Genomic DNA, 25,222 nt, shown 5'->3' with positions numbered 1-25,222 from the left:
ATGGAGCCTCAGCTTCTCTTGCATAACAACTCAGAACTGCTACGAATTATTTCCTGCTTTGAATCAAATGTTGTAACTGACTTTCAGAAAAAAAGATTCAGAACCGTAATTTCCCCTATGACACAAAATCCACCAGATGCCCTCTAATTTTTTGCAGATGAAAGTTTTTCATCTTCACTGTTATCTACACTAAATTTTCATCTTCAGTAAAATACTAGTTATCTAGAACTATTTACAGACATCTCTTGAATATTTAGGTAGAAAAAAATACTTTAACATAACAAGTTTATAAATGCTCAGTTCATTACTCTGATCTATCCTCATCCATTTGTTTATCCCATTCATAGTATCATCTTACATAAATCTGTTCAAGGACAACCTAATCTACCTAAGGACAACATACAAAAACAACTATAACCCATTCAAAGAGTGCTTCTACAGATACAGACAATTTAAGATTATAAAACTAATTTTAACTCCATTCGCATGGCTCCATGATTCAGCTGAGAACTTCAGATTCAGCAGCAGCTTTAAAAGATGCGTTATGTAGATGCAAGACAGCTTAAAGACCCACACATGCTGCTAGGGAAGACTTCCATTGACCTAACCAATGCTTGATCAGCCTAGCAGGAGTTAATACTATTCCTGAGAACAGAGGGCCATAATGTCAAGCTAAGCAAGTTCTTCCTCTAGGCAAGCCACAGCTGTTTCTACAGCTTCAACCCCAGGAAACAAAGCAAAAGAAAAAAACACCACCCAAACACAAACCACCTGTCTGAACATCTAATTACTTTATGAGGCAACAGGATAATCAACTATGCCTGGTTTTAATCATGCACACTGAAATACAGTGGTCTATCAAAGGAAGTGTTAAATTGAGGTAGTTCAAAAATGCAGTGTAAGTATTTTCTTCCAGTTACTAAAGCTAAGCTCTTAGTCATGCCCCTACCAAGCAGAGTCACTGATTCTGTCCTTTGCCTGGGTTTTTTGGTGTTTTTTAACCTGCCTTTTGGTGGGGCATGGGGGTAGACAAACAAAAAAAGAAGTCCCAAACACAGAAATTTCTGGAGTATAATAGCTTCTGACTACATAGTTCTCCTTATAAAATATGCACTTACTCGTTTATAAAACATTTGCTTCAGGCCCTGATAGTAACTGGCACTGTGATTTATCCTAAGCAACCTTTAGTTGAATGAACAGAGTTTCAACTCTTCAATATTCTGCAATAGGTGCTATGTTCTGAAAAGAATATTCAGAGCCAGCTATCTTACCATTTTTGCAGCTTCATCCAAGTCATCACACGCAAGGATTTTGAGGCCACTAGCTGTTATTAAAGCCTTGGCATCATCAACTCGTGTACCTTAAGAAACAGAGAAAATGCCGCTCTTATTGACCTACTACCAGAGTAATTCTCGTATTTTCTAGGAAGCCTGTTCCAAAAGTAAATTAGCAAATAAATTTAAAGACAACAACTTTAGTAGTTATAAAAGCAAGAGATCTCTTTTTATTAACTTGCCAATCCTCACCAACTAAATTCAAGGTTTGCCTTATTTTGCCCACGGCCTTCATCCTACAGGCAACTTGCTATGCAACACAAGCTCAAGAACATTTGTCAGTATGGACAGAAATACATTTAACATGTACTGAAGCACACTCACCTTGCAACCGTACCACAATTGGTATTTTTAGGTCCAAATCCTTTACTGCCATAACGATACCTTGTGCTATCACATCACATCGCATAATGCCACCAAATATATTTACCAGAATAGCCAGTACCTACAGAATCAACAATATTCTTGTTAAAAACAGCCAGAAGCACATCAAACAAAAGCACCACTCAGCCTTTCAGCCTAAGAAAAAAATCAAGCTCCATAAATGTAATAAGGGACTCTGTGAAATACAGTTCTAGAGAACACCAGTCACAGAAGTACAGTTCTATAAAGTCACATACAACAAAACAGTTACTTCAGGAAAACAGTACTGCAAAAATGCCTGTCCCAGGAAACTTGCACACTGTCCTCCAATTCAGCATGAGTTGCAGGCAATTGCCATTTCTCCTACTCAGTGTGTATTCTGTGTAGCTACTTGGAAAGACACACACCCATCTTCTGTACAAAGCCAACAATGTATCTTATTTCAGAATATTCTGAACACGATTAATAGAGAGCTGTTTGAGTTTCTTCAAGCAAATCAAACAGACGAAACTTCAGTAATTTAATCACTTAATTTGTCAACTGTTTATCTTTCCTTTTACAACATTGCTCCGGCAAAGGTACCTCCCACACTAGTACGTCCACATACTGAAGAAGTCATGCTAAAGAACACAACATTTTACAAAACTCATACACAAGACACTGTTTATACAGTTTACTTAAAAGCTAGCATGCTTAGAGGTAAGCTATCTGAAATATATTTTAATCAGGAGCACTACGCCTGAGGTTAAGGGGAAGTCTTTTCCTACTCAAGTGGTGGCAGGAGGGGTAAAAAGATCACAGTCAATAGTGAAACATGAAATAAAGTAGGAGCAAAAATAGGTAGACAGCCTTGGAGGGCAGAATAAACTTAAAAAGACAAAACATTAATGTGCAACTGGTTAATTAACAGTAGCTCGGTTTTCATTATCTTGCAATTAGACTAGCTCATCTGTGTGGCATCGTTCTTGCTCCTGCTACTAATGGGTAGCAGCAACTTAGGCTGGCACCCCAGCAGGCTGTTCCAAACAACCCCCAAACTGAGCCCATCATGCCAGTCAGAGTGCAGTCCATGACACCAGTGAGCTGTACCACTGTTTGAATTTCAGCACCAGGAATCCCAGCTACAGTCACTGTTTTTTGATAAAAGCGTGTGCAGCTGAAGGAAGGCAAAAAGGGAAAGAATATATTAATAAGTCTGTTTGACACCCACCATCAGCAGAAAATTGGCATTGGAAAAGCCTGTCCCAGATCAACAACCCCTAGATTCTTCCTTGATTCGTCTTCTCTTCTCTCTGTAATTCAGGTGCTCTGTGCCTGTGTCCCTCACTTTTCACATTCTTTCGGCAAAGCGAGGGAAGACAAAGTCTTATGAGGAGCAGCTGAGGGAACTGGGGCTGTTCAGCCTGGAGAGGAGGAGGCTCAGGGAGACCTTATCGCTCTCTACAGCTGCCTGACAGGAGGGTGTAGGCAGGTGGGGTCGGTCTTTTCCCAAGTAACAAGTGACAGGACAACAAGAAATGGTCTCAAGGTGTGCCAGGGGAGGTTTAGACTGGAGATTAGGAAAAATATCTTTACTGAAAGAATAGTCAAGCATTGGAACAGGTGGCCCAGGGAAGTGGTGGAATCTTCATCCCCGGAAATTTTTTAAAAGACATGTAGATGTGGTTCTTAGGGACAAGTGGTGGACTTGGCAGTCTTAGGTTAACAGTTGGACTTGATCTTAAAGGTCTTTTCCAACCTATACACATTCTTGGACAGTGTGGTAGACTCTGCATTTGTTAACAAAAATGTCTCCAAGATTTTTCTGAACTCCTCTGTAACATCACTCATCATTTGTTTCTGGCCCTCTCCAAAGATGAGCAAGTGGTGCATGAAATTCTGGTGCAAAAGCAGCATACCATTACCAGATCCTGCAAGTCACTCCCACCTTTTGCAGTTACATCTTCTTCATATTTTTTGTTCTTTAAAAAGTCCAAAACTCCCCATCAAGCTCCCACTAGGGTAAACAAACACCTCTACATAGACCATCAATCTGGTCCTTACATTGTCCTTACATTCTGGCATGGTAAAGCTCCTCCTCTAGTTTCAACCAATTTGTTATTTTAATAATATTCAAACACTTCTGATAAACTTTGGCTAGCACGAAACATAATCCCTTTCCAAGCCCAAGGTTCTTTTACCTTACATTACATATAATTAGTACCTTAGAAACTTGGTTGTGCACAGCACAGTGAATATTCATTTCTACAACTCTATGCACAAAACACCCAGTCAAAAAAAAAAAACCAAAAAAACACCAAACACAAAACCCATCTGAACACTGATTTCTGACTCAAAGATTTCTGGAAAGATGAAAACAAACAAATTCAAAGCTGTAACTAACTGGAGGATGCAAAACTGCCTACTCAGTACACAGCCAAAGAACCTATTTTTAAATAAGGAGGGAAAAAAATGAAACAGGTTTTCAGGCTACCTTCATTTGCACCAGGATTAAGCTAATATCTCCATTTTCTTCTCTTTTTAATTCTATGCTCATAAAAACACATTTTCTGAAGAACATGCACGAAGCACTGTCTTTCAAATCGCAGCACATTTTACCACTGTGTAGGACCTTGGTATGCCAACTCTTCCCTCACCTTTTTATCAGAGGTAATAAGCTTAAAGGCTTCTGTCACTTGCTGCACTGTAGCACCACCACCAACATCAAGGAAGTTTGCTGGAGTTCCGCCGTGAAGTTTAATTATATCCATTGTGGCCATAGCTAAGCCAGCACCATTGACTATGTAAGAATAAAGATAACATTTAGGAATTCAGTTTATAAATCCACTAGGCCATTTAAAATTCATTAAATTAAACATACCTAAGCAGCCTATGTTTCCATCCAATCCTATATAGTTGAGATCTGCTTTTGCAGCATCCCTGTCTCTTTGATCTTCTTGTGTCCAATCCTGCATATCAAAGATCTTCTTCTGACGATAGGCTGAATTACTGTCAAAGTTTATTTTAGCATCCATACACATCACTGAAAGAAAAAAAAAAAATCATTTCATATTAGAATAATAGCTCAACTGCTACATGAATATGTTAGGAGTACGTTAAGTCAAACTTGGCAGCTATCTCAGGCAGTCCAAACAAAGTTTTGCTGAAAAGACACACCTAGCACTGCATGTAAATACAAGATTCTCTCCAGTTTACCCACACAATGTTAAGTCCCTTTAACTGCACTAAAAGGGAAGATAATTGTATTTCTTGAGACACTCTAAGAACAAAGCAGCTTACAACGAGCTGTTTGATAAATCTGGGCAAATTTTGCTTCAGTAATTAGCATAAAATTAATCTCTACAGAAGGGCTCTGGTTTGGGTTTTTTTAATCCCTCTTAGTTTTCTGCTTTTAGATTATATATATATATAGTGTGTGCGTGCATGCATTTAAGCACACAAACACACTGAAAAAATGTCCGAGTTGGAAGAAAAGGTGTCAGAAGAATACACACAAAAGTTTCACTTAGATATCACTGCTGACATCCAAACCCTAGAGTATTCTTTACCTCAGAACTAAGTTGCTGTCTGTACAAAGGTAAGGCTTCATTTCTACCCCTCACTACAGATGATATAAAAATGACAAGGTACGGGAAACAGATGTGAGAGATTGCTCCATACTGTTCACTTAAGCAGTATCATTCAAAAATAATATTAATAAAGAACAGTAACAGTAGAGTAACGGTAAGCTTTGACGAAGGAGCTACATTCACGCTTAAATTTAACACTGTTGTACTTGAAATCAAGTACAAATATTCTCCACATATGTATTCTTTGGTGAGAGGGCAACTGGCTGTGATTGAATATTAACTCACTATTCTGCAACTGGATATGCTAAAAACCTGATAACCATCAAGATATTACTTAAAACACCTATAGTCTTTCAATACATCAAACATCAAACTCAATCAGTCATTCTGATGCCTGAGTAGCAAAGGCAGAATTCTAGAAGATGCTGCTCCTCTGGTTATCTTTTCAGTACCAACTCTGAATACACAAGATGGGTCAAGTTTCAACTCATGGATTCTGCAAAGACCCAGTTTCCAGAAATACCTTATCCTGGGTAGCCAAACACTCAAGAGTAGATGTGTTCTTACTAAATAAATCGGAAAGTTTAAAAAGGAAGCTATTTAAAGTTAAGATCCTACTTAGCAATTAAGAGCAGGTATCTACTATGCCTAGATTCTCAAATTTATATGCTTTATGAAACTCTGTTTTCAACATACCACATTAACGCTAAGAATTCTTACTGTATACAGCTGAAGTTTTAGCAGTGTGAAGCAACTAAGATTTACAAAAAAATCAGGTTGTTACATGAAGAATATGAAGAAGAAACATTACCAACTCCTGATGCATCTTCAACCATAGGATTTATTTCTATCATAGTAGCATCATATTTCAGGAAGAGATTATATAATTTGACCATATTTTCAGCTGCTTCATCCACCAAATTAGGAGGAAATCCCATTTTTTGGGCAAGCTGAAAGTAAAAGATTGTTTATCTGTTAACTGATGTTCAGGGTTTGATTTATTTACAAATTAGGAATTTCACAGCTTAGCAATTATTTCAGCATCAACTGAATTTATAAACGCAGCACCTCCCCTGTCCTCCTAGGAAAAATGTAACTCTTCCATTTCAAACGATTGTTTTCAATATAAAACACCGCATTTATCCTAAAAATGAGCTAGTAAAAAGTCATTACCCCATGCCTTCACAAAGCTGTATAAAAGCTAGATAAAGCACTGCCATGCACAGTTGGAATTACATTGACTATCACCTGCAAATACTTAAATATCTAGTTCAAAACTATTTCAAAATGTCAAAAGGGTTTAAGACAACTCAGCGGGTTGAAAACATGCACACTTTACAAAATTTAGAAACAACCCTTCCATCCTCAGTAATGTGTACTTTTCCACATTAACAATTACCCTAACAGCTTGCTCCTTTTTTATGCCTTCTACTATATCAATGGGTTCCTTAATTATCGCATCAGGATTCTCTGCAGCAACATCTTCAATATTAACACCACCCTGAGAACTGCCTATCAGCACAGGACCCTAGAACAAAAAAAAAAAAAAAAGCATAAGTAATTTTAATACCACACAATTGAAACTTAGTTCTTCCCATAATATACCTCACAGCAGTAAAATCTTATTGTTAGTTGGAATTTTTTATATTTGGGCATTTTACTTGTATGCTCTGAGGAGAACGTTACTATTTATTCAATAAATCTATATAAAACCTTATAGTAATACTTTCCAAATTTTAAGGTGTACCTTAGGTCCAATTTCTTTTAACAAGTAAAATTTTCCTTTGAATACACTGTAGCAACAGATCAATTAACACAGACATATTATTAAAATTTGATAGAAAGATTCAACTTAGCAGCCACATGCATTTTATTTTCTAGGTTGTCACCAGAAAAAGAACAGCCTTATCTCCCCTTCTTCTCCACTCACCCTTACACAAACACACATCGAATGCCAGACACTCGTTTATTCATTCTGCCATGCTCCAACTCCAAGGACAAACCTAGATCTGCAGAACCTAGTGACAAATTACTGCATACTCCTGTTCAGTAGAATCACAACAACTACAGCCATCAGTGAAAGCAAGTCACAGAGTCCTGACAAAACATCACCCATTTATTCAATAAAAGAAATTAAGAAACCAGAATTGGTAACATTTGCTGCAGAGATTAAAAAAAAAAAAAAAAAAAAAAAAAAGCAGCTATCTCAACAAAAGCACCAGGGACTCACTACCATGGAACCTACAAATCTGTCTCCAAGGACTCGCTACCACAGAACCTAAAAATCTCTCTCCATAGGAACAGTCTTCCAGTTTACAGTAAAAACATACTCACTTGTATCGTCTCAACCTACCTTCCCTTATCACCACCTGGTGCATGGATTATAATAGCTGGTGTACTAAGGTAGCCTTTCATATAAACACAGGTCTTAAACATTAAACAGTCTTATAACTGTTGACGACTAATTACAGAAAGCATGACACCGGTTCAAAGAACACGCTTAACCACAGCACTTCCTTCCCACCACCATCCTTTCCAAATGGAAACATATAGATGGCAAATTATCCTATATCTAATAGCAAGGTTCAACACAATGAACGTTTCTGGATATTCATATCCTGAACAGTCAGAAAGCTAAAAACACATTAGAAAAATAAGTGAACCATTTTGCTTAAAATTTAAGTGGTCTTGCCCCCATTGGTGAGTAACATCCAAGACAGCAAGTTCCACTTTCAATTATTTTGCACACTTCCCCCCCTTAAAGGAAGAGGTTTGCAACAACATCAGAAACGCACACTGTATGCTGTTCAGCCTTCACACTGATGCGGCATTTCCTCACCATAAGCATCCTAGACAAGTTAAAGCAATTACAAGCACATCTAAAAACATGACTTAAAGTCAGCAGTAAAAGCAAAGCACATCCCTATCAAAAGACAATAATCCACACAGTTATGCTCCATATACACTAATAAGATTTATTTTTTTTTTTACACAAGAGCAAGAGCAAGTCAGGAAAATATGTTTCCCTTCTTTATCTAATTTGCTTAAAGCAGCTACAGTAAATTCCATAAGGATGCTTTCTTATTGATACCACAATTTTAAGAATATAAAATCTAGCCATTTACAGTATTTTAATGCCACCTTGTGGTAAACCTGGGGTGCATACTGTAACACTTGGATCTTCCCTGCTCTATAATACAGTACAACAGAATGTAGATGCCCCAGTCACATAATTGTACTAAAACCCAAAACAACTGATACCTTCACATCAAAAAGAACACTACAGAGGGAAGAGTAAGGAAAAAATACAATATTTCACTCCTAATTTTGCAAGAGAAAAATAGAAGTGTAAGACTAGCTTCCTCATTCCTCCACATAAAATTATTTCATACTCATGCCAGAGATACTCCTCTGATTACCAAGAACAGTGCCTCTGCAAACTCTTAAGCATCTGGACAGACCAAACTCAGTTTTTGTTGAGCTTCAGGAAAAAAGTTCCAAGATATGCTTTACTCTGCTTCTGTTGAAATTATTTAGCAATTCACAGTCTGTGCTCCATAATAGAATACTACTCTGTCAGAAAACACACTGACACATTTAAGTAACTGGGTTTGAAACGTAGCCTAAAATCTATATATCCACACATACAGAATATACAAACTGGAGACACTTCGGCTTTCAGCCTCCCAAAAGCTCTCAAGACAGATCTCTAGGCCTAAACTTTCTTACCAGTTCCTGCAGAGTATTGGCATAAGAAAGCTACCAGCACTCTCAAAACTAAGGGACACACCTGTGCACCTCTAGGAACTTTCACACATTGGAGAAAAGGAATGTTTTATTTATCCAAGACCACTGGCTCTTCCAAAAGACTTTCACTTATCTTGTTCCTGACACTCTTAAATGGTGTGTACGTGTACATGCACACACATAGCTGTATTTTTAAACTAAATTCTAGTATGAGCATCTGGTAGATAAGTGCAAACTAAAACCAAAATGAAAACAACTCCCTCATTCCACCCATCTCCCCTTCCACCATATGACCCTGAACTTCAGTTGGGGCTATCAATACTCATTTGTTATTCCTTAAGCTGTAGCACTACATCTTTAAAGCATTTAAACACTAAGGCACTCAGAGATACTAGGAAACAAAATTTAGCTCATGCATGTTTCTGATTTTCAAAGTTACCAGTACAGTAAACAGTTCTGTTGTTTTGGTTGTTGTTTTTTTTTTTTAAATTCAGCTGTAACAAGTTAATCAGTTTACTTCTATTTCTGATATTACTCACTTGAAAAGACCTTTCCATTGTTATTGCAAAATAGTATTCTCTCCTGGGATATCTGCGCTCACAGATAAATACTTGATTGCATATCCTGCCCTTTTCTCCTGTCTGCTTGGTAAACAACTTCTTTCCAATCATTTTGGAGGAGATATCTTTTGCTTCTTCTGGACTAGAATAAAAGAAGCTCAGAATGTAACAAAGAAACTGCTGGAAAAACAGAAGTAGCATAAAATAAAATCTTATCTCATTTTTGTTATTTTAAGGTTAATAATTAAAACACTGATTTTAAACTAAGCAATAGGTTAAAATCAGAATGTTTTTCCACTCAGATATTTAGAAACAACTTACGAAAAAACTATTTTCACTCCTCCTTTGAGGCCACCTTCAAATGTTCCTTTTCCTCTACCACCAGCTAAAACCTGTGCTTTAACCACAAGATCCTTTGAACCTAGAATGAAAGAAAACCCAAAATTTGTCATCTGCGACTACTAAAATGAATTGCTCCAGGCAGAATAATAAAGGCTGGTTTCATTTTATCCCTCCTCCTCTGCCCCCACCCACCCAACACCCACCCCCCAATTCAAAACACAAATATGTGAATACAAAACTGTAATGTAACTCACACAGCTTATTCCAAGAGTCACAAACCATCCACAAAGCACAGCTTAGGCTGTTCTGTGAACAAACCTTGGTGAGTTAGCATCCGAAAGTGTTGACACTTTGAGTGTTTTGATTTTTAGCATGTGTTTGAATCACAAATGATTAAGCACCCAGTAAGAAATGGTATCTCAAAGACTATTAACAAGATTAAACTGAATATGTGACATACTATAATTAAATATTTTCCTCAATCAAGTACAAATACCCCGTATGTGTAACCACTATCTTCTCAGCAATGATATGTAACTAAGGCACTTACCCAAGTCAACTTGCAGGTCCGCTACAGTTTCCATTCAACAGAGCACTGAGCATATGCTTGAGTGCTTTGCAGAAGTCAGAGACCTAAGCAAATCCACTATTTTTCCCACAGTACGCAGAGTAAGCCCTTTAGTTGGCTTTAACTGTTTAAAAATCTTTTACAAAATATTCTTCCAGGTAGGGGAGAATGTGCATTTGGGTTTAAAAAGTAAAGTACGAAAATATAATCAAAATCAACTGCAATATTCTGAAGTGTCATTAAAAGAGAAAAAGCAAAGAGAAAAGTTAAAGTCATTTAAGGTGATAAAGGAAGAAAAACAAAGCCCAGAGTTGTTATTCAAGTTCAATTACACTGAACACACTGCAGAGAACAAATGGACTGCAAGATGTTAAGAGCTGCCCCATTCACATTTGTGTGGCACATCCCATCTTTTCTCATGCTACCATTAGCAGAGCTACTCTGGTCTTTCTGAGCGAAGAAAGAACTTGCTGTTCTCTTAGATGTGAAAAGGCAACCATGGAAAAGCCTAAGAAAAATTACAGTACTCAAGAAAAACTAGCTGCTATGCATACTGAAAAAGATTATGGAAGAAACAAAAAAGTTGTGTTGATTCCTTTTTTGACCTGTATCCTGCCTGGTCAGATAAAATCAACTTGCATAACATCACAAGCTAGGGTGGCTATAAGCAAAGGGAATGCTCAAGTTACTACTCCCAACTAGCTGCTTGTAGATTTTACTTCTTGACTGTCTACTAACAACAGATCTCTGAAATCACAACTGATATGAAATTCTTTGGCACAAGAAGCATGAAGGTTATAAAATTCAATATATTTTGATTTACTATAGTCCATTATCTAATTCAGTTCCTGAAGATAACTTTTTTATAGCTATTAAGTGCTAGTGAACAAGTAAGTTAACATGCTTTATAGAAGTCACACAAAACAAGACTTAAGTTTTATGCAATTACTTTAAGTACAAAGCTTGCTTCAGATAACACTAAGCCTCAGGTATGATTAAGTTTATAATAGTAGCTTCATGGAGAAATGAAGCCACATACTCAAACACGCAAGCTTAAAAATAAAATTCCATCAATTTGAATACAATTTACTTTGTACATACATACAACCACAAAATTTGGAGGAGCATGACTTCTTAGTATTAGCATAAAAGATAGGAAAATACTTTCTTGTCTGTGAAGAGATTAAAAAAAAAAAAAAACACAACCAAACCAAAAAAGAAACCCACGTAAACAAAACACCACACTTACTCCCTTGCTCACAGAGGATCCCACCCGGGCTCCTTTACAAGGATCTGGACTCAAATATTTAAGATTTAAAATACGATAGCATTATTTTACTATTTTGAGCTTTCCACGCAAGTTTTATATTTGACAGATTCAGAACTGATATACTTAGTAATAAAGACTAACAGATTTAACTTACAGTCCACTAGGAAGTTCAGAAGAGAGGGTCCTATTTCTTTCCTACACTAAGTCCAGAAGGCAAAAGCTGCTTCCGTAGAGAAGCTTTCAGGAAAGCCATAAAGTTCACCCATGGGCACCTTCTTTGTAGTGCTCCTCCTAGCACTAAAGACCAGAATCTGAACAAGTCAGAATCTGATGCCGACTAAAGCTCTAGTACAATCTCAGCTGGAACATTAGATTTAGCTTTGGACATGATGATAAATGTAATTTTCAATGGGAAAGACTGGTTACTTATGATGATCACTGAAATGAAGAGCTTCTCTTGAAAGAGCTTGGTACTACTTTAAATCTATCAAAGGAGAATGATGCAAGAACATAATTATGGTCTTTAGACATACCTGGTGAGGGACATAGCAAGAACACACAACTACACGTGCATCATATATTCAGTTTCCTGCTCTACACCAGCCAAAACCAAAAGCCACCTATCAAGGGAAGTCAATTTTAGAAAGGACACTGGGGAGAAATGAGGGATATGAACTGCAGAAAACAGCCAAGCTAACAATCTCCCTGAATAGCATGTTATTTTGTGATGACCATGAGAGACAGAATATTGGGCTAGATGAAACACTGCCCTGATCACATAGGATATTTCTCAAGAATTTAATTGCATGATCACACTTTGGCAACATATAAAAACACCCAAAAAAAAAGTGTGTGAGAAACAACTTTAAACTTCCTGCAGTCAGTTTTGGCTATAACAAAGTTGTCATTGGACTATCCCTTATGCAACAGAGTGCAACAATCATGGCATTAAATGAGCAGGACAAACGATTTGCAATTTATTTTCCTACAGCACTGCAAGCTAACTAGCTGCTTGACTGCATAAACACAAAACACTTCAAGGGTTATTTGACCAGCTATGTTTACAAGCAATTAAGCTGCACAGATGTACCTGAAACAAACATGTCCTGAGAAAACCTTAACTCATGCAGAAAATTTATTGTTCAATAAACACTTTTTCCTACAGCTCTTATTTAAAGTGACCCTAAAATCAGAGGATAGAAATGTTTGGTCACACACCTCATCTGCAGTGTTACAGCTGCAGCACTATCACACAACCTGACACAGCAGAGACAGTAAACCAAGAAAAAAATTTGGAAACCAGCAGATAATGTAGTTTTCTACTGTGTGTCAACAGTTGTGCCCTTCTGGTGTACTCACACTGCTTTGAAATACTGGTAGGTTTTTGTTTCAATGAGCAGGTATCCACGGACAAAGTTAGGACAGCTTATACCAGTCAACACTACACCACAGCAACAGTCCTGTCCTGCCTCCTGTTCCCTGTTTTTCGCTCCAGTCTTCTTTCTTGTGCAAGCATAAACATTTGTTCAATCATGCCTTGAAGCATATCAGAAAAGTGACTCCACTGAAGGCAAAAACCTTTTGCAAGCCCGTGCACCGTGTGACAAGCACACACACAGGGATACTGAAGTGAGCAGGACAGAAAGCAGGATATCTTTCAGCAGCCATAAAGTCCTAACAGGGCACTGGAACAAAATAACAAACATTTAGGACAGTTCTCATGTCTCAGGCAAGCAAGCCACAGACCAATGCACAAAACTCAGAACAAGTATTTGTTAAGGCCTGCACTTCCATATTAATGGCAGTTAGCACTAAAAGCAAAACAGCCTGAAAACAATCAGAACACATGTAGAAAATTAAGAGCAGATACCAATGAAAACAGGTGCCTGAAATCAGCAGAACACTGAGTTAGTATCTATCTGTTCAGCACAAGAAAAATTATACAATACTAACACCTTCAACAATGGTTTATTAACTAGACAGCAGAAGAGTCATTCAGTCAGGAAACAGCCCAATCTTTATTTCTAGAAAAACCGATACTTATTTATTGGAACAAACAATTTTTGATTCCATAACTTAAGCTTTCAAACTGGGAGAAAGGTCTCTTCCTGCTTGCATGCACGCAGTGGTCTACATCAAATACAACCTTATGATAAGCTTATTAAAAGGCAAGAAGGCTTTTTGTTCTGTTCTATCTTGGAAGTTTTCTGTACAAGTAGGTAGTCTGATGACTAGGGGCAGACAAACTTTATTAAAATGTTCTGTTTTACAAGTTTCTATTCCAACTTTTGTCAAATCATTTCAATTGCCAATTCTCTACTCATTATTGACTGTAGTAGCACTACTGCTTTCCACATACTAAAAACACCTTCTCGGTAACTATGCAAGCCTAATGTGGTCTGACAAAACAGACAACAATAAAAAGCAGTGATCGGTTAGTTACACAAGTGCCAATCAAGTTCTTAACTACCTTAACTACTTAACTGCAAACTTACCCTGGGAGAGAGACAGACACGCATAACTTTTGCCTCAGTTACTCTGTATTTACAAGATTTTAATACCAGGAAGAACATCTCACCATTTATAAGGGAAACCTTTTTTTTTTCTTGTTGCACAGATATAATAAAAACTCTTAAGTTTAAACAAAATAGTTGTCTTTACTGGAATTAGGGAGGGAAAAGATGGGCTTGTAACTAACAGCATATTATCAACAGAAGTCTCAACATAAAGAGTATGCCGACTCTGCCAATACTTGAGAGTATACCATCTGCTTTTTGTTAATAAGTATAGTTATTTAGAATTTAACTTCAAAATTACATTTTTTTCAGCATTTGAAACTGTTAGAAGAATCACTGCGTGCAAATCAGAAGTATGACTACTGAAATAATTATGTGCCAGGAATCTGCATACTTTCACTGAAAAGACCATGACAGTCAGGATGCTGCTAAGAAAATAGCAAACAAGATGTTTCACTATTACAAATACTTCCTGACATTGATCAGCTGCATCAAGTTTTTCATCAACTCACAACAGATATTTCGTTTTGGCAATAGCTTAAGTTAAGCAATTAAAATACAGTGGTCAGAATGTGAATGTGCTGGTTAGACGAGTTATTTAATTAGTGAATTATTATCAACAGTATGCTTTGATATTAGAACTTCAGAGGAGTGAAGTCCTAGAGAAGAAAGCAAAGGTTGAAGAAAAATGTAAGCTTCAGATGCCAAAAAAGAAGCATTCACCAGAATTCAAGTCAGCATTTGGTTTCTAGACTACTACTGCTGGTTATCTAGAGATTTTGACCAGGTAAGCAGGAACATAATCAGAAAAAAAACTACTTAACACTGACCACTACAGCAGTTGTGTTTGGTTTTTTTAAACACCTGGGAGATTTCTGCACAAGGTTGCCACCTTAGATCATCATCCATGTTCTACCTACAGCATCTGAGCAAACACTCTGGAGCTTCAGACTCTACAGATAACCTAAAAGACATCACTCAACATAGTCAAGCAGGTAATTTACAGAGAAAACTGATAATGGCAAAACAGCCACAAAGTATTAGGAACAAAAAAGCTAGATGGGAGCTTTCAGTGTGACACAGAACAAAGGAAAAAAGACTTAATCAGACTACTAAGGAAGGCATGGCATACACTAAGGAGAAAACCACCCCAAACTTTTCTGCCTGAAACACCTATTCTTTTGAAGAGCTACTGAAGAAAAAGCTAGTACTTTACCTAAGAAAATCACTGCACACATTGTACTAAACTTTGGTTTCTGACTAAATCAAGCATAAGATCAATCAATCTATTTATAAATCTATCCAGGTTTATATATTTTACTTTTTTTAACAGATAGAGGTTGTATGTTTGAGCAGTAGGCAGAAAAATGAAACAGTAACATTGAAAAGAACTTAAAAGGTCTGAAGAGATACATCTATTAATCACGAAACTGTCTGCAGGAATACAGCCAATCCAATTACTTGAGTCATACCATAGAAAGCATATCAAAAAAGATCATTCCTTATAAACCGCAATGATAAGGAGATAGACCAAATCTCTTCAACTTCTTAAACCACAGACTCCATTGCTTTCAGGCTTGTTGCAAGAACTCTGGTGTAAAAAGGTAAAATGTTACACACTCAGATTCTCAACAGTTCCTATTCCATACAGCTTTTTATTTTACCAAAATTTGACTGTCTGCCACGAGCGTAAAGCTGTGGGATGCACTGTCTTAAAATCCTACAAAACTACGGGAGCAGAAGAGCTGCTTCAAGATATTAAACATTTCAGAAGTCTTACCTCTGAAATAATCATGAATGGAAATATATGCTGTGAAAGAAAAGCAGACTTTTCTACAGACACACAATATGTCACTCCCTTCCACATAACTAACAGAAGGAAGTGTCAGGAAGCTTTGAAACTTCAGTTACAGCAATACATACACTTTCATAGGTGCTGTCTCAACAAACAGCAATACTATACATTTCAGAGTGTATTCAGCTGAGCTATCTGCTATCACATTGATGAAGCATCAACAGATGCTTCAAGAAACAGTCTTTAGGTTCATTAGTCACGTTCTTGATAACAAATATCAACCTCTCAATCAGCACCAGTCACAGTGCTAACTGGAATGTACACATAGGCTAAGAGTAAACCATAAACTTAGAGGCAACCAAGAGATCCTGCTGCCTCTTACCAACGCTGTGAAACAGAATTACTCAGCTCACTTGTTCAAAGTTTAAGTGAAATGCTCACATAAAATATGAAAAGCCACAGATTGCAAAGCCCACAAATATCTGAAAAGACTTCTTTTTTTTTTTTAAATCAGTGAAGTCTTTAAAGACTTCATCAGATGCAAGTCTTCGCAGCTCCGAGTAGCAAAAGTGAGAACTAGAGGTCTTGAACGGAGGCAGTAAACTACTGGAGGAAAAGCAAGCAAGCAGTGACATTTACATGAGGTCTAAACATACTACCAGGGACTAAATCACTGTAGGAGTTATGTTAAAAGCATAATAGTTTCATGAACCAGTATGTAGTAACAATTTACTTGAAATGAGATGGAGGGTTCTTTACAGGGAAAAGTTGCTTGTGATAAGTAATAAATCCCCATGACTATTCTCAACAGGCAGACAAACATGAAAAGAAAAAGCTATAGGCAAACCGATGTTGTAATAATTACAACAGCCAACTTCCCATGGCACAACAGAAGAGACTTTAAAAAGCAGAAGCAAAATAATAATCACTTGCAGAATCCAGCCTGAACAGAAATCTGAGTTGAAAATAGCACTTTAAGAAATCTGATAGCTGCAGCAGAAATCACATTTAAAAAAAAAAAAAAAATCAGGTTTTTTTTCCTTAAGACTCCAGATAAATGTAATAGGGAAGAAAACAATGCAAGCTCAAATACTGTACTTCACATGGGGTAAACAATATGCGCTTTTTGTAACACTTCAGCCTTTAGAAGAAAAAGTACTTAGTACAAGACTGGGGGAAGGGGAAGCAACCTTTCTAGCTTCCAGACCTCATCTAACTTTAGACCTCAAGATAAGCATAACTACAAACGAAATTCTAACAAATTTCATTATTTTGTTATTTAAAGAATATTTAGTGCACTGTTCTAAACAGGCTCCATGACAAACTGCAACATTCATATGCCTCACCTTGATTTTACCACACACTAGTTACCTAGCAGTGATAACAATCCTCAGTATGGTTAAGCTTTGGCTTTGTTCATATAACAGGGTTACACTGATTTAGCTACAGCCACAGCTAAATTATGATAATCTCTGTTAATGAGAAGGTTGTATTTGTTTTACATTGAGATAAAAAGTTACCCATTCCTAAATGAAATTAGGTATTTGCAAAAGGAAAGAATTCCAATGCCAAACTCAAGTTTACAGAGAGCAGGTTTCTGACTAAAGGTTATCAGGAGTATGTGAATCAGCACTAGGGAGACAGAGCAAGCAGTATTTCCAACTATCTCTGTAGCGGTTTAGACAAACATTTGAAAAACCAGTTTAACACATAAAAGGAAGCAAAGGATAAACTGGTATCTACTGGCAGCAGCTCTTACACAACAAAAATAAACAATGAACAGGTGGACAAAAAAAGTGAGACCTTTTTCATTCTGCTAGAGATTTGGCTTGTTTGGTTTGGATCGAAGTATATACTAAATGAAAACTATAGAGGAGAAACTGCTACAATAACAAAAAAAATCAAAAACACTGGAGCAAAGGATAATATGCCACCATTCAGAATGAGTTCTGGACAACGTTTGAGCAATGTCTCAAGAACTCAAGCCCCTTTCGTGCATTCTCCTTTTCAGAAGTCTCCCCTTTCTCATCTCAAGTACCAAAGAAAGCCACAGCATCAGATGCACACCAGCTTCAACAGAGTACGTGTCTGACAGCCAGAAGCCCCAAATTCTTTTATTCTAGCTTACTAAAGGTTGCTGACTCACACATTTCACAACTTCATTTTTTTGACCCCCGAGAAATTGCACAGGGTTACACGGTCCAAATAAAAGGCATACGTATGAAAGCTATATAAACTGCTATAAACCAGCAGACATACCTACTTTGCTATAGGACTCCCCTCTGAGCAAAGTGTTAAGCACCAGGCAAAGGAGATTGCTTGCTTTTTCATCAACAAGCCAGGAATTTAGCATATAACTACAAGGCAAAGTTCCCCCCTCCTGCATTTGTATCTTCTGTTCTATATGAAATCTTTGACTACAGAAGCTTTACCTGCCACCAACACTGAAGCTGTTCATACAAGATTTCCTCTAACCTTGCTTGCGAGCAAAAAGAAATCCAGAATATGCACAGAGTAGAGTCTATTACTCATCTCAAAGAAGTTTAGGTAGCTGTATTAGTCTGGGCTAATACAATTTATACCTGTCCCTTTCCTTCGAACCCAGACTCACAAGTTACAGGAAAAGTATCTGCAATATCTGGGATACAGGAATGACGATGCCTGAAATATACCTTCACATCCAGTGGGGAAGGGCTTGATCCTATGTTAAAGGAATTTCAGGGACACAGTTTAGTTTCACAAACAAGTCTCAACACACAACCAAGAGTGTCTTTAAAATTAGGTCACTTCACTGATTTCACCACGTGCTTGTGCACTGGGTAACCTTAAGCATTAGAAAACTTCACATTGAGAAAAAGTAAACACTCAAATCTGCAAGAAAGTTGCATCACAGGAAAGGCTCTCTTAAAGAGCAGGTATGTTCAGAACACCAATAAATGTCTTACCAGGAAAGACAGAACAAGTAGTTACACCTTGTATCAATCCCATGCTTATATTGTATATGTTCTCTTTAATATTATACCTATTTCTTTTGCTATTTTGTAAGCTTCGTCTGGTGTCCTGGCAACCAGTCCATGTGGAACAGAAATGCCAGCCTCCTGCAACAGTCCCATACTCATGTATTCATGTAGTGACAGCCTCCTCTGCTGCTGTTTTTGCACCTGGAATCCGTGATTATTGAGTATTCCTGGACTTCCACCAAGTACCTGAAGGAAAAGAACAGAAAATAAAAAGAACAAAGAACGTGACTGTGATGTGAAAAAATACCTTCTCTGTTTAGGTAAAAAAAAAAAAAAAAACCTACCTATTAAACAAATACAGTTTAGTGTACCAATCCAAACACCTGAACACATAATCCTACACTTGTGCATTACCTTTCCACATTAGTTACTCGTGTCAGGTCTAGAATGTGGTTTTGTGAGGTTTTATTGGGGCAGCAGGAAATTGCTGGTGAGGCTGTAGCACTGACAAGGGCTGGCAGGGTTAAAACACCCTTGAGTATTTGGTTAGCCTTTAAGTACTTTAAGGAATGTATCTGTAGGGAAAAGAACCTTGAGGACATTTGGAAGCACAAGAGACAGAGAAAAGCTCACAGAATAGGTTTCTTCAGAAGTTTTGGTAGATTGCCTCTGTCTATCAAACTAAAAAACTAAGACCTGGGGAGGAGGGGTAGCAGAGTTAGACCACTTTCACTGGCTGTACCTGGCGAATTTAATTTGCTACAGAACAGACTACTTAGTCTTCATATGACTATCATGAAACAGAAGAAAACTAGCTATGACTCGTTTCAAACATCTACACTGAATCAGAGGGTTGCCAAATGTGCAAAATAACTTTAACATTTCAAATGCCAAGTAAAATATAACATGCCTAATATCCGATACAAGAAGTTCCAGTGTGGAATGAGTCTTAATTTCACCTGCCGAACTGACATACAGAACTCCACAAATTTCTGATATATATTTTGTATAAAGAGAAAAACTGATTTTGATTATAAAACACCAGGAGTACTACTACAGGAGTAATGCCTTTTTAAAAAGAACAGATACTCATGGACTTTAAGACAAGACAGACTTCCAAAGGGTACCTTGTAAAGTAACTGTATTTCATAACAAGAAAACTATTAACAACATACGTAAAAAATATTTGCTGCAGTTTTCACATTTCACGATATAGGAACAAGACCTTAATTTTATACACATGTGGAACAGCAAACCCACTGAATTCAGCCAATCCATGAACATAAACTAGCACTGAGAGATTCAAAGCAAAAAGACTACAAACCAAACTTAGATACAGGCAAAACTCTGCATGTATTTTTACTTTTTTGGCATGTACCATGGGCACAAGTACCACAAAAATCAGTCTGCACCGGGAAGTTTCACACAGACGGGATTTTTAAGGTTTTGTTTCATTTAAAATCAAGTCAGGACGCAGATGACACAAGAGCTTTACCAGGGCACTTCAAGCTGAGAGAACCTATTTAACCTTCAAGGGATTCCTCTTGTAAGCAGGAGGCTCCCCTCCTTGGCATGAAACCCCAGCGAGCCGTCCTGGCACCGTGACGGCCGGGCCCGGCAGGGTAACACGAGAGGGGGACGGCGGCGACCGCGACCTTCCCCCGGGCGTGGAAGGAGAGGCAAGGCGCACGGAGGGCCTGCACCTCCAGGCTCCCCGGCTCTGCTGCCTGTACCGCTTTCCGGGGGGTCTGCAACCGAAAACAAGCCCGCACGCCGAAAAGGCGTTCAGGGAAAACAGGAGCGGAGGCTGGGAGATGAGCTGACCGGCACGGCCCGACCCCTCGTCCGAGTGAGGTGACGGCGGAGATGGGAGCGCTGGGATTTCCACGCAAGTCAGGGGAGGGGGGTGTGAAAAGGAAGGAAAAGGGGACCACGCCGGAGACAAGCAAGAGCAGCAGCGGGGGGGGGGGGGGGGGGGGCGGAAACTGTACACCACAGGCGAGCACCCGGCTGCCCGCCCCGTCGCCGCGACAGGGCAGGGCAGGACGGCGGCGGGCCGGCAGGGGACGGCCGCTCCTCCGCCGCCGCTTCGCAAGGAGCGACCCCGACGCCAGCCGACGCCAGCCGGCACGGCCCTGCCCGCTCCGGCACGCCCCGCTCCGCTCCCGAGCGGCCGCTACCTTCGCCGTGGCGGTGCCCAGCGCGGCGCGGATGCCGTTGCCCCTCAGCCCGGCCGACGCTCGGCTGCAGATCATGGAGGCCGCCATGGCTGAGCCCCTTCGCCCTCCGCCGCCCCTCCCAGCGCGCAGGCGCCGCCACCGAGCCGGGGCGGGCGGGGCAGAGGGGACGGGGCGGGGCAGGAAGCGCTCGCGCGACTCCTTTCCCTCAGCGACTGGCGCCCGCGGGGCGGGGGGAGGGGCGGCTCTATGGTCTCCCAGGGCCCCGCCCAACGCGCCCATCGGCCGAGCTGGAGCTGACCGCCTTCCCAGCCCCTCGGTTTTCAACTATTTTGTTCTAAATAAAACAACGTTTGTTTTCTGCAGGGACCATAGAAATGGCCGTAACCCACTCGCTGCCGTCCCACACAGGCCGGCCTCGGCTGGCGCCCTGTGCGTCAGGCACGAGGAGCAGGCCCCAGCTCCCTCCGGCCACCCCCCTCAGCCCAGTGCTGCTTCAAAATGGAAAAATTGCGAATATCTTTACTGTGAGGAATTTTTTAGTTTTTTTTTCGTATTTCGGGGTGTCTCCGTGCAACAACTCAAACACGTCCGTTATCAAACTGAAGACCCTGTATTTCTAGGCACCCGTTTTGCAGCCCCCCTTCACCGCCCCCCAAGCAGGCTCCCCCCGCCATGACAGGAGAGCCCTTGGGCCTCACAGCCCAAACCTGCGCCTCCACCTTTGTGCTTTAGTACCTGTGCATTTACCGTGGTGGCCTTGCGTCACGACACTAACGAACCAGGGGACAGACATCTCTGCAGAAACCAGTGAACGGGCCTTGTGACTCACAAGCAGGTGAAGCTTTTTCCTTTCAAAGGAGACAGTAATTAGGAAAAGATTAGTGGCCTGGGAAAACAGAACGGGAAAAGTCCTCTACCCATAATGAGGAAAAATGCAGTTATTTCCACATACCGTGAACATCACAGCCAGATCTGATTTGAAGGAAAGCCATGCTAGAGCTGTTACCTTCCTGAGTTTTGTAACAAATTACTGCATAATTAATAACCAGATAAGCTGCATTTTTTGTGTTCTGAAACGGAAAGTGCACTTACAGCTATGATACTGCAGTATCATAGCTTCTCCTTGGGTGAATATTGCAAAAGAGAGAGTAACTAGCCATGGTTCAGTTATTTTGCTTCTGGTCCTCTGCTGTCCTAGTGTTATTGTCACCTGTGAGCACTGCAGCGAGCTCAGCAGCGCACTTCCCTCTGCACCTCTTACATCCAGACATGCAATGCAGGAGTACATGTCACCGAACCTGTAAGCAGCTGCAAAATTTTGATAGTCCATCCAAATTTTTCCACCACAGGTGACAGAAAGGCTTCCTTCTGCCAATGGGAAAGAAAACAAAAAAAAGGCACTTACACTTTGTGCTCTTCCTCTCCTATGCATGCACACTGGCTCTGCGCTACTCATACTGCCTGCAGCTCTGTCCCAGGACAGTACTTGTACACACTTACACAAACTTCAGGAAATGTTACTGTAACTCTTGAGAGACTCTCCAAAATGACCTCCCCCCTGGAAAGGGGCAAAAAAGGGCATGCAACAAAGTTTACAAAGACGATGTAAGGAAGCTTGGCAGAACTTAGAACCTTAAGCTTAAAAGCCCTAAGCTACTATTCAGAAACAAGTACTGGCTGCAAGTCAGGAAGGAACTTACATCCTGACTCAGTTGCTCACTACTGCAAGAAAGATGGACAAATCTCTCTGAGCTTATAATTCATCCTTGCCGTAGCAAAGAGCTGTAAGACATTCAGAGTACAACTACTATTGTATTTTCTTCTCACTACACATGACTTCTCCTTCCTGTTTGAAGATGCAGGTTTTTACCTTATACATCAAAAGAAGAAATGTTACATATACAAGACATATTACAAATGGTCTTTCTGTCTGTCTGATCACCAGTGCCACCATCTGGCTCAGACTGTCACTACAGTCGGCAGTTAATGCAACACAAACCTGAAAAAACATCAGTTCTTGGAAATGACACATTCACCTGTTTTTGCTTTCTTAGAGAAAAAAGGAAAAGACAACAATCTCAGCTAAAACCAGGCAAATTCCTAGTGGGCCCGGTTAAACTAACTCAGGTTTGCATACTCTCAGCCTAGCTCAATCCCTGACCTACACTAGGGGAGACTGCAAGGAAAGGGGAATGCGCTGTAGCATTCTGATAGATATCCAGATGTTTTGCTTAATCTCCAGAAAATTCTATATACAGGTTCCTTCCTGTTCGAAGTTTAAAATAGTGATATTTCTTGCTGAAGTCAGAGTAAGCTTTTTAACAAGGATCAAGGCCCTCTCTGAAGCTGTACTTAAAGCTATAAAGAAGGAGGAAAAAGGTACATTGCAAATGAGGTAGAAGGAGCAAAGATGTTTTAACAGACAGATAGCTGTTTGAGGCCAAATAAAGCATCCCAGAAGGCTCAAGCATTGTGAAATAGATATGAATTTGCTTTATTACATAGTTACCACATCTACCTAGTGACAATGGTACAACCCAATTTGTTTCCCAGCCCTTGTAAGCTCCACTGGTTGCTGTTTAAGTCGAAAAACATTAGGACAGAGAGTCTTGCCAAGAAGGACATCTGAGCAGAGAAAGCCAAAGCCTCTGCCAAGGTCATGAGTTTAGAGGGCAGAAAAATTTCAAGAACAAGAGATTTAGCAGGTGCTTAAAAAGCATCCCAGTACCTGTGAGGAAAACTTCACTGAGCTTTCTAGAACACTTTTAGTTGAAGACAGGAGGGAGGAGCCCACTGTTTCAGTATGGTAGGTGAGTAAACCGGTTCAACTGCTGGACCAGCCAAGGTCAGAGCAAAGAATCTGACTTGAAGCAAAGTGAGAATAATCCTTCAGTGGTGTCTACATTGCTTTACACAGCATGTCTTGCAGCCAGTGAATTCTCTCTGCATTGCTTGTCTACAGAAGTACCATTGTGATTAACTCTGGACAAACTGCAGGTTGCTAAGCAAACACTCAGGAGCGTCTAATAACATGAAACTATTCACTGCACCCATTTTCAATATGAGCAGGTTATTCCATCTGTCCTGATGACTGTCATACAGAAAAGGCAATCCAGGGTCCTTGCCTGAAGGTGCTCCAGTGTCCCTCCTTCAAGGACTCTGACATCTTCACCTGTCCTTGCAACAGGCATTTAATGTACACACTGCCAGGTCTGGATGGGTGCAGTTTTCTGCAGGGAACAGTACAAACATTAAGCACCAGCTCACCATCTCTCTTAATACAAGAAGTGGGAAACACCAGGGAAGGCTGGCAGGTGAAAGGTCCAATGTACACAAAAGGATTTTGTTTGCAAAAGTCATTTTTCACATAGCTAAGCTGTGGAGCACCTTGCCGTAAATGCTGCAAATGGTGGAAGTTTACATGGGCTCAAGAGGAGTCTTGGTAGGTTTAAAAAAGAAGAGAAATGAGAAGAGGGTTAGTAAATACACAGAAGCCACCTCTGCCTTGAGAAGTCACTGAGCCACAGATGGCTGTAGAAGAGTAGTTGAAAGCCCTGCCATGATTTCTTGCTGATTATATTCCAGACATCCACTCTGGATCACCAAGTACTGATTTTTGTCCTGAGCTAATGGATACTTTTATATTCTTCTGTCTCGGTCTGTGCTGGGATTAAACACACCCAGAAGTTTCATAGAAGCTGGAGCATAATACATCTTTGGCAGCCTATGAATTGCCCAAGGTCACATAAAATATTAATGGCAGAGCTACAAATAAAACAGAAATGTCTCACCACCTACACTCATTCTGATGACTCAGTCTTGTCTGTACACAGCAGAGCAAAGAAATAATTAACAAGCAATGAAGACAGTAGAACTCTCAACACAGTACAGCTCTAATTTGTCCTATTGCTCTTGCATATGCTCACCATTATTCTCTATGAAGTGTTGTGAAGACAGTGACCACTTTTGGGCTGACAGCACATCCTGATGACAAACAGTACTCTTAATGGAACCAGAT

General features: G+C 39.6%; 1 protein-coding gene across 2 annotated transcripts in view; it reads right to left on the bottom strand.

The window, feature by feature from the left end:
- The window catches only part of SUCLA2 (succinate-CoA ligase ADP-forming subunit beta), a 26,430-nt gene extending 1,208 nt beyond the window's left edge, over positions 1–25,222 (bottom strand). The window contains exons 1-11 of one of the 2 annotated variants that reach the window (XM_080375080.1): positions 25,131–25,222; positions 21,940–22,052; positions 19,087–19,270; positions 9,895–9,994; positions 9,553–9,715; positions 6,666–6,794; positions 6,078–6,216; positions 4,558–4,719; positions 4,334–4,476; positions 1,659–1,779; positions 1,272–1,360 (exon numbers count right to left, since the gene is read on the bottom strand). In XM_080375080.1, coding sequence (XP_080231206.1) covers positions 1,272–1,360; positions 1,659–1,779; positions 4,334–4,476; positions 4,558–4,719; positions 6,078–6,216; positions 6,666–6,794; positions 9,553–9,715; positions 9,895–9,994; positions 19,087–19,183 — 1,143 coding nt within the window. In that variant the 5' untranslated portion in view covers positions 19,184–19,270; positions 21,940–22,052; positions 25,131–25,222. Of the gene's footprint in view, positions 1–1,271; positions 1,361–1,658; positions 1,780–4,333; positions 4,477–4,557; positions 4,720–6,077; positions 6,217–6,665; positions 6,795–9,552; positions 9,716–9,894; positions 9,995–19,086; positions 19,271–21,204; positions 21,362–21,939; positions 22,053–25,130 lie in introns of those variants that run through there. The other variant, XM_080375079.1, reaches the window with a different exon arrangement.

Source organism: Falco punctatus, assembly GCF_963210335.1.
Source record: "Falco punctatus genome assembly, chromosome: 2".
NCBI classification, from domain to species: domain Eukaryota; kingdom Metazoa; phylum Chordata; class Aves; order Falconiformes; family Falconidae; genus Falco; species Falco punctatus.
This window is presented reverse-complemented; position numbering and strand designations above follow the sequence as displayed.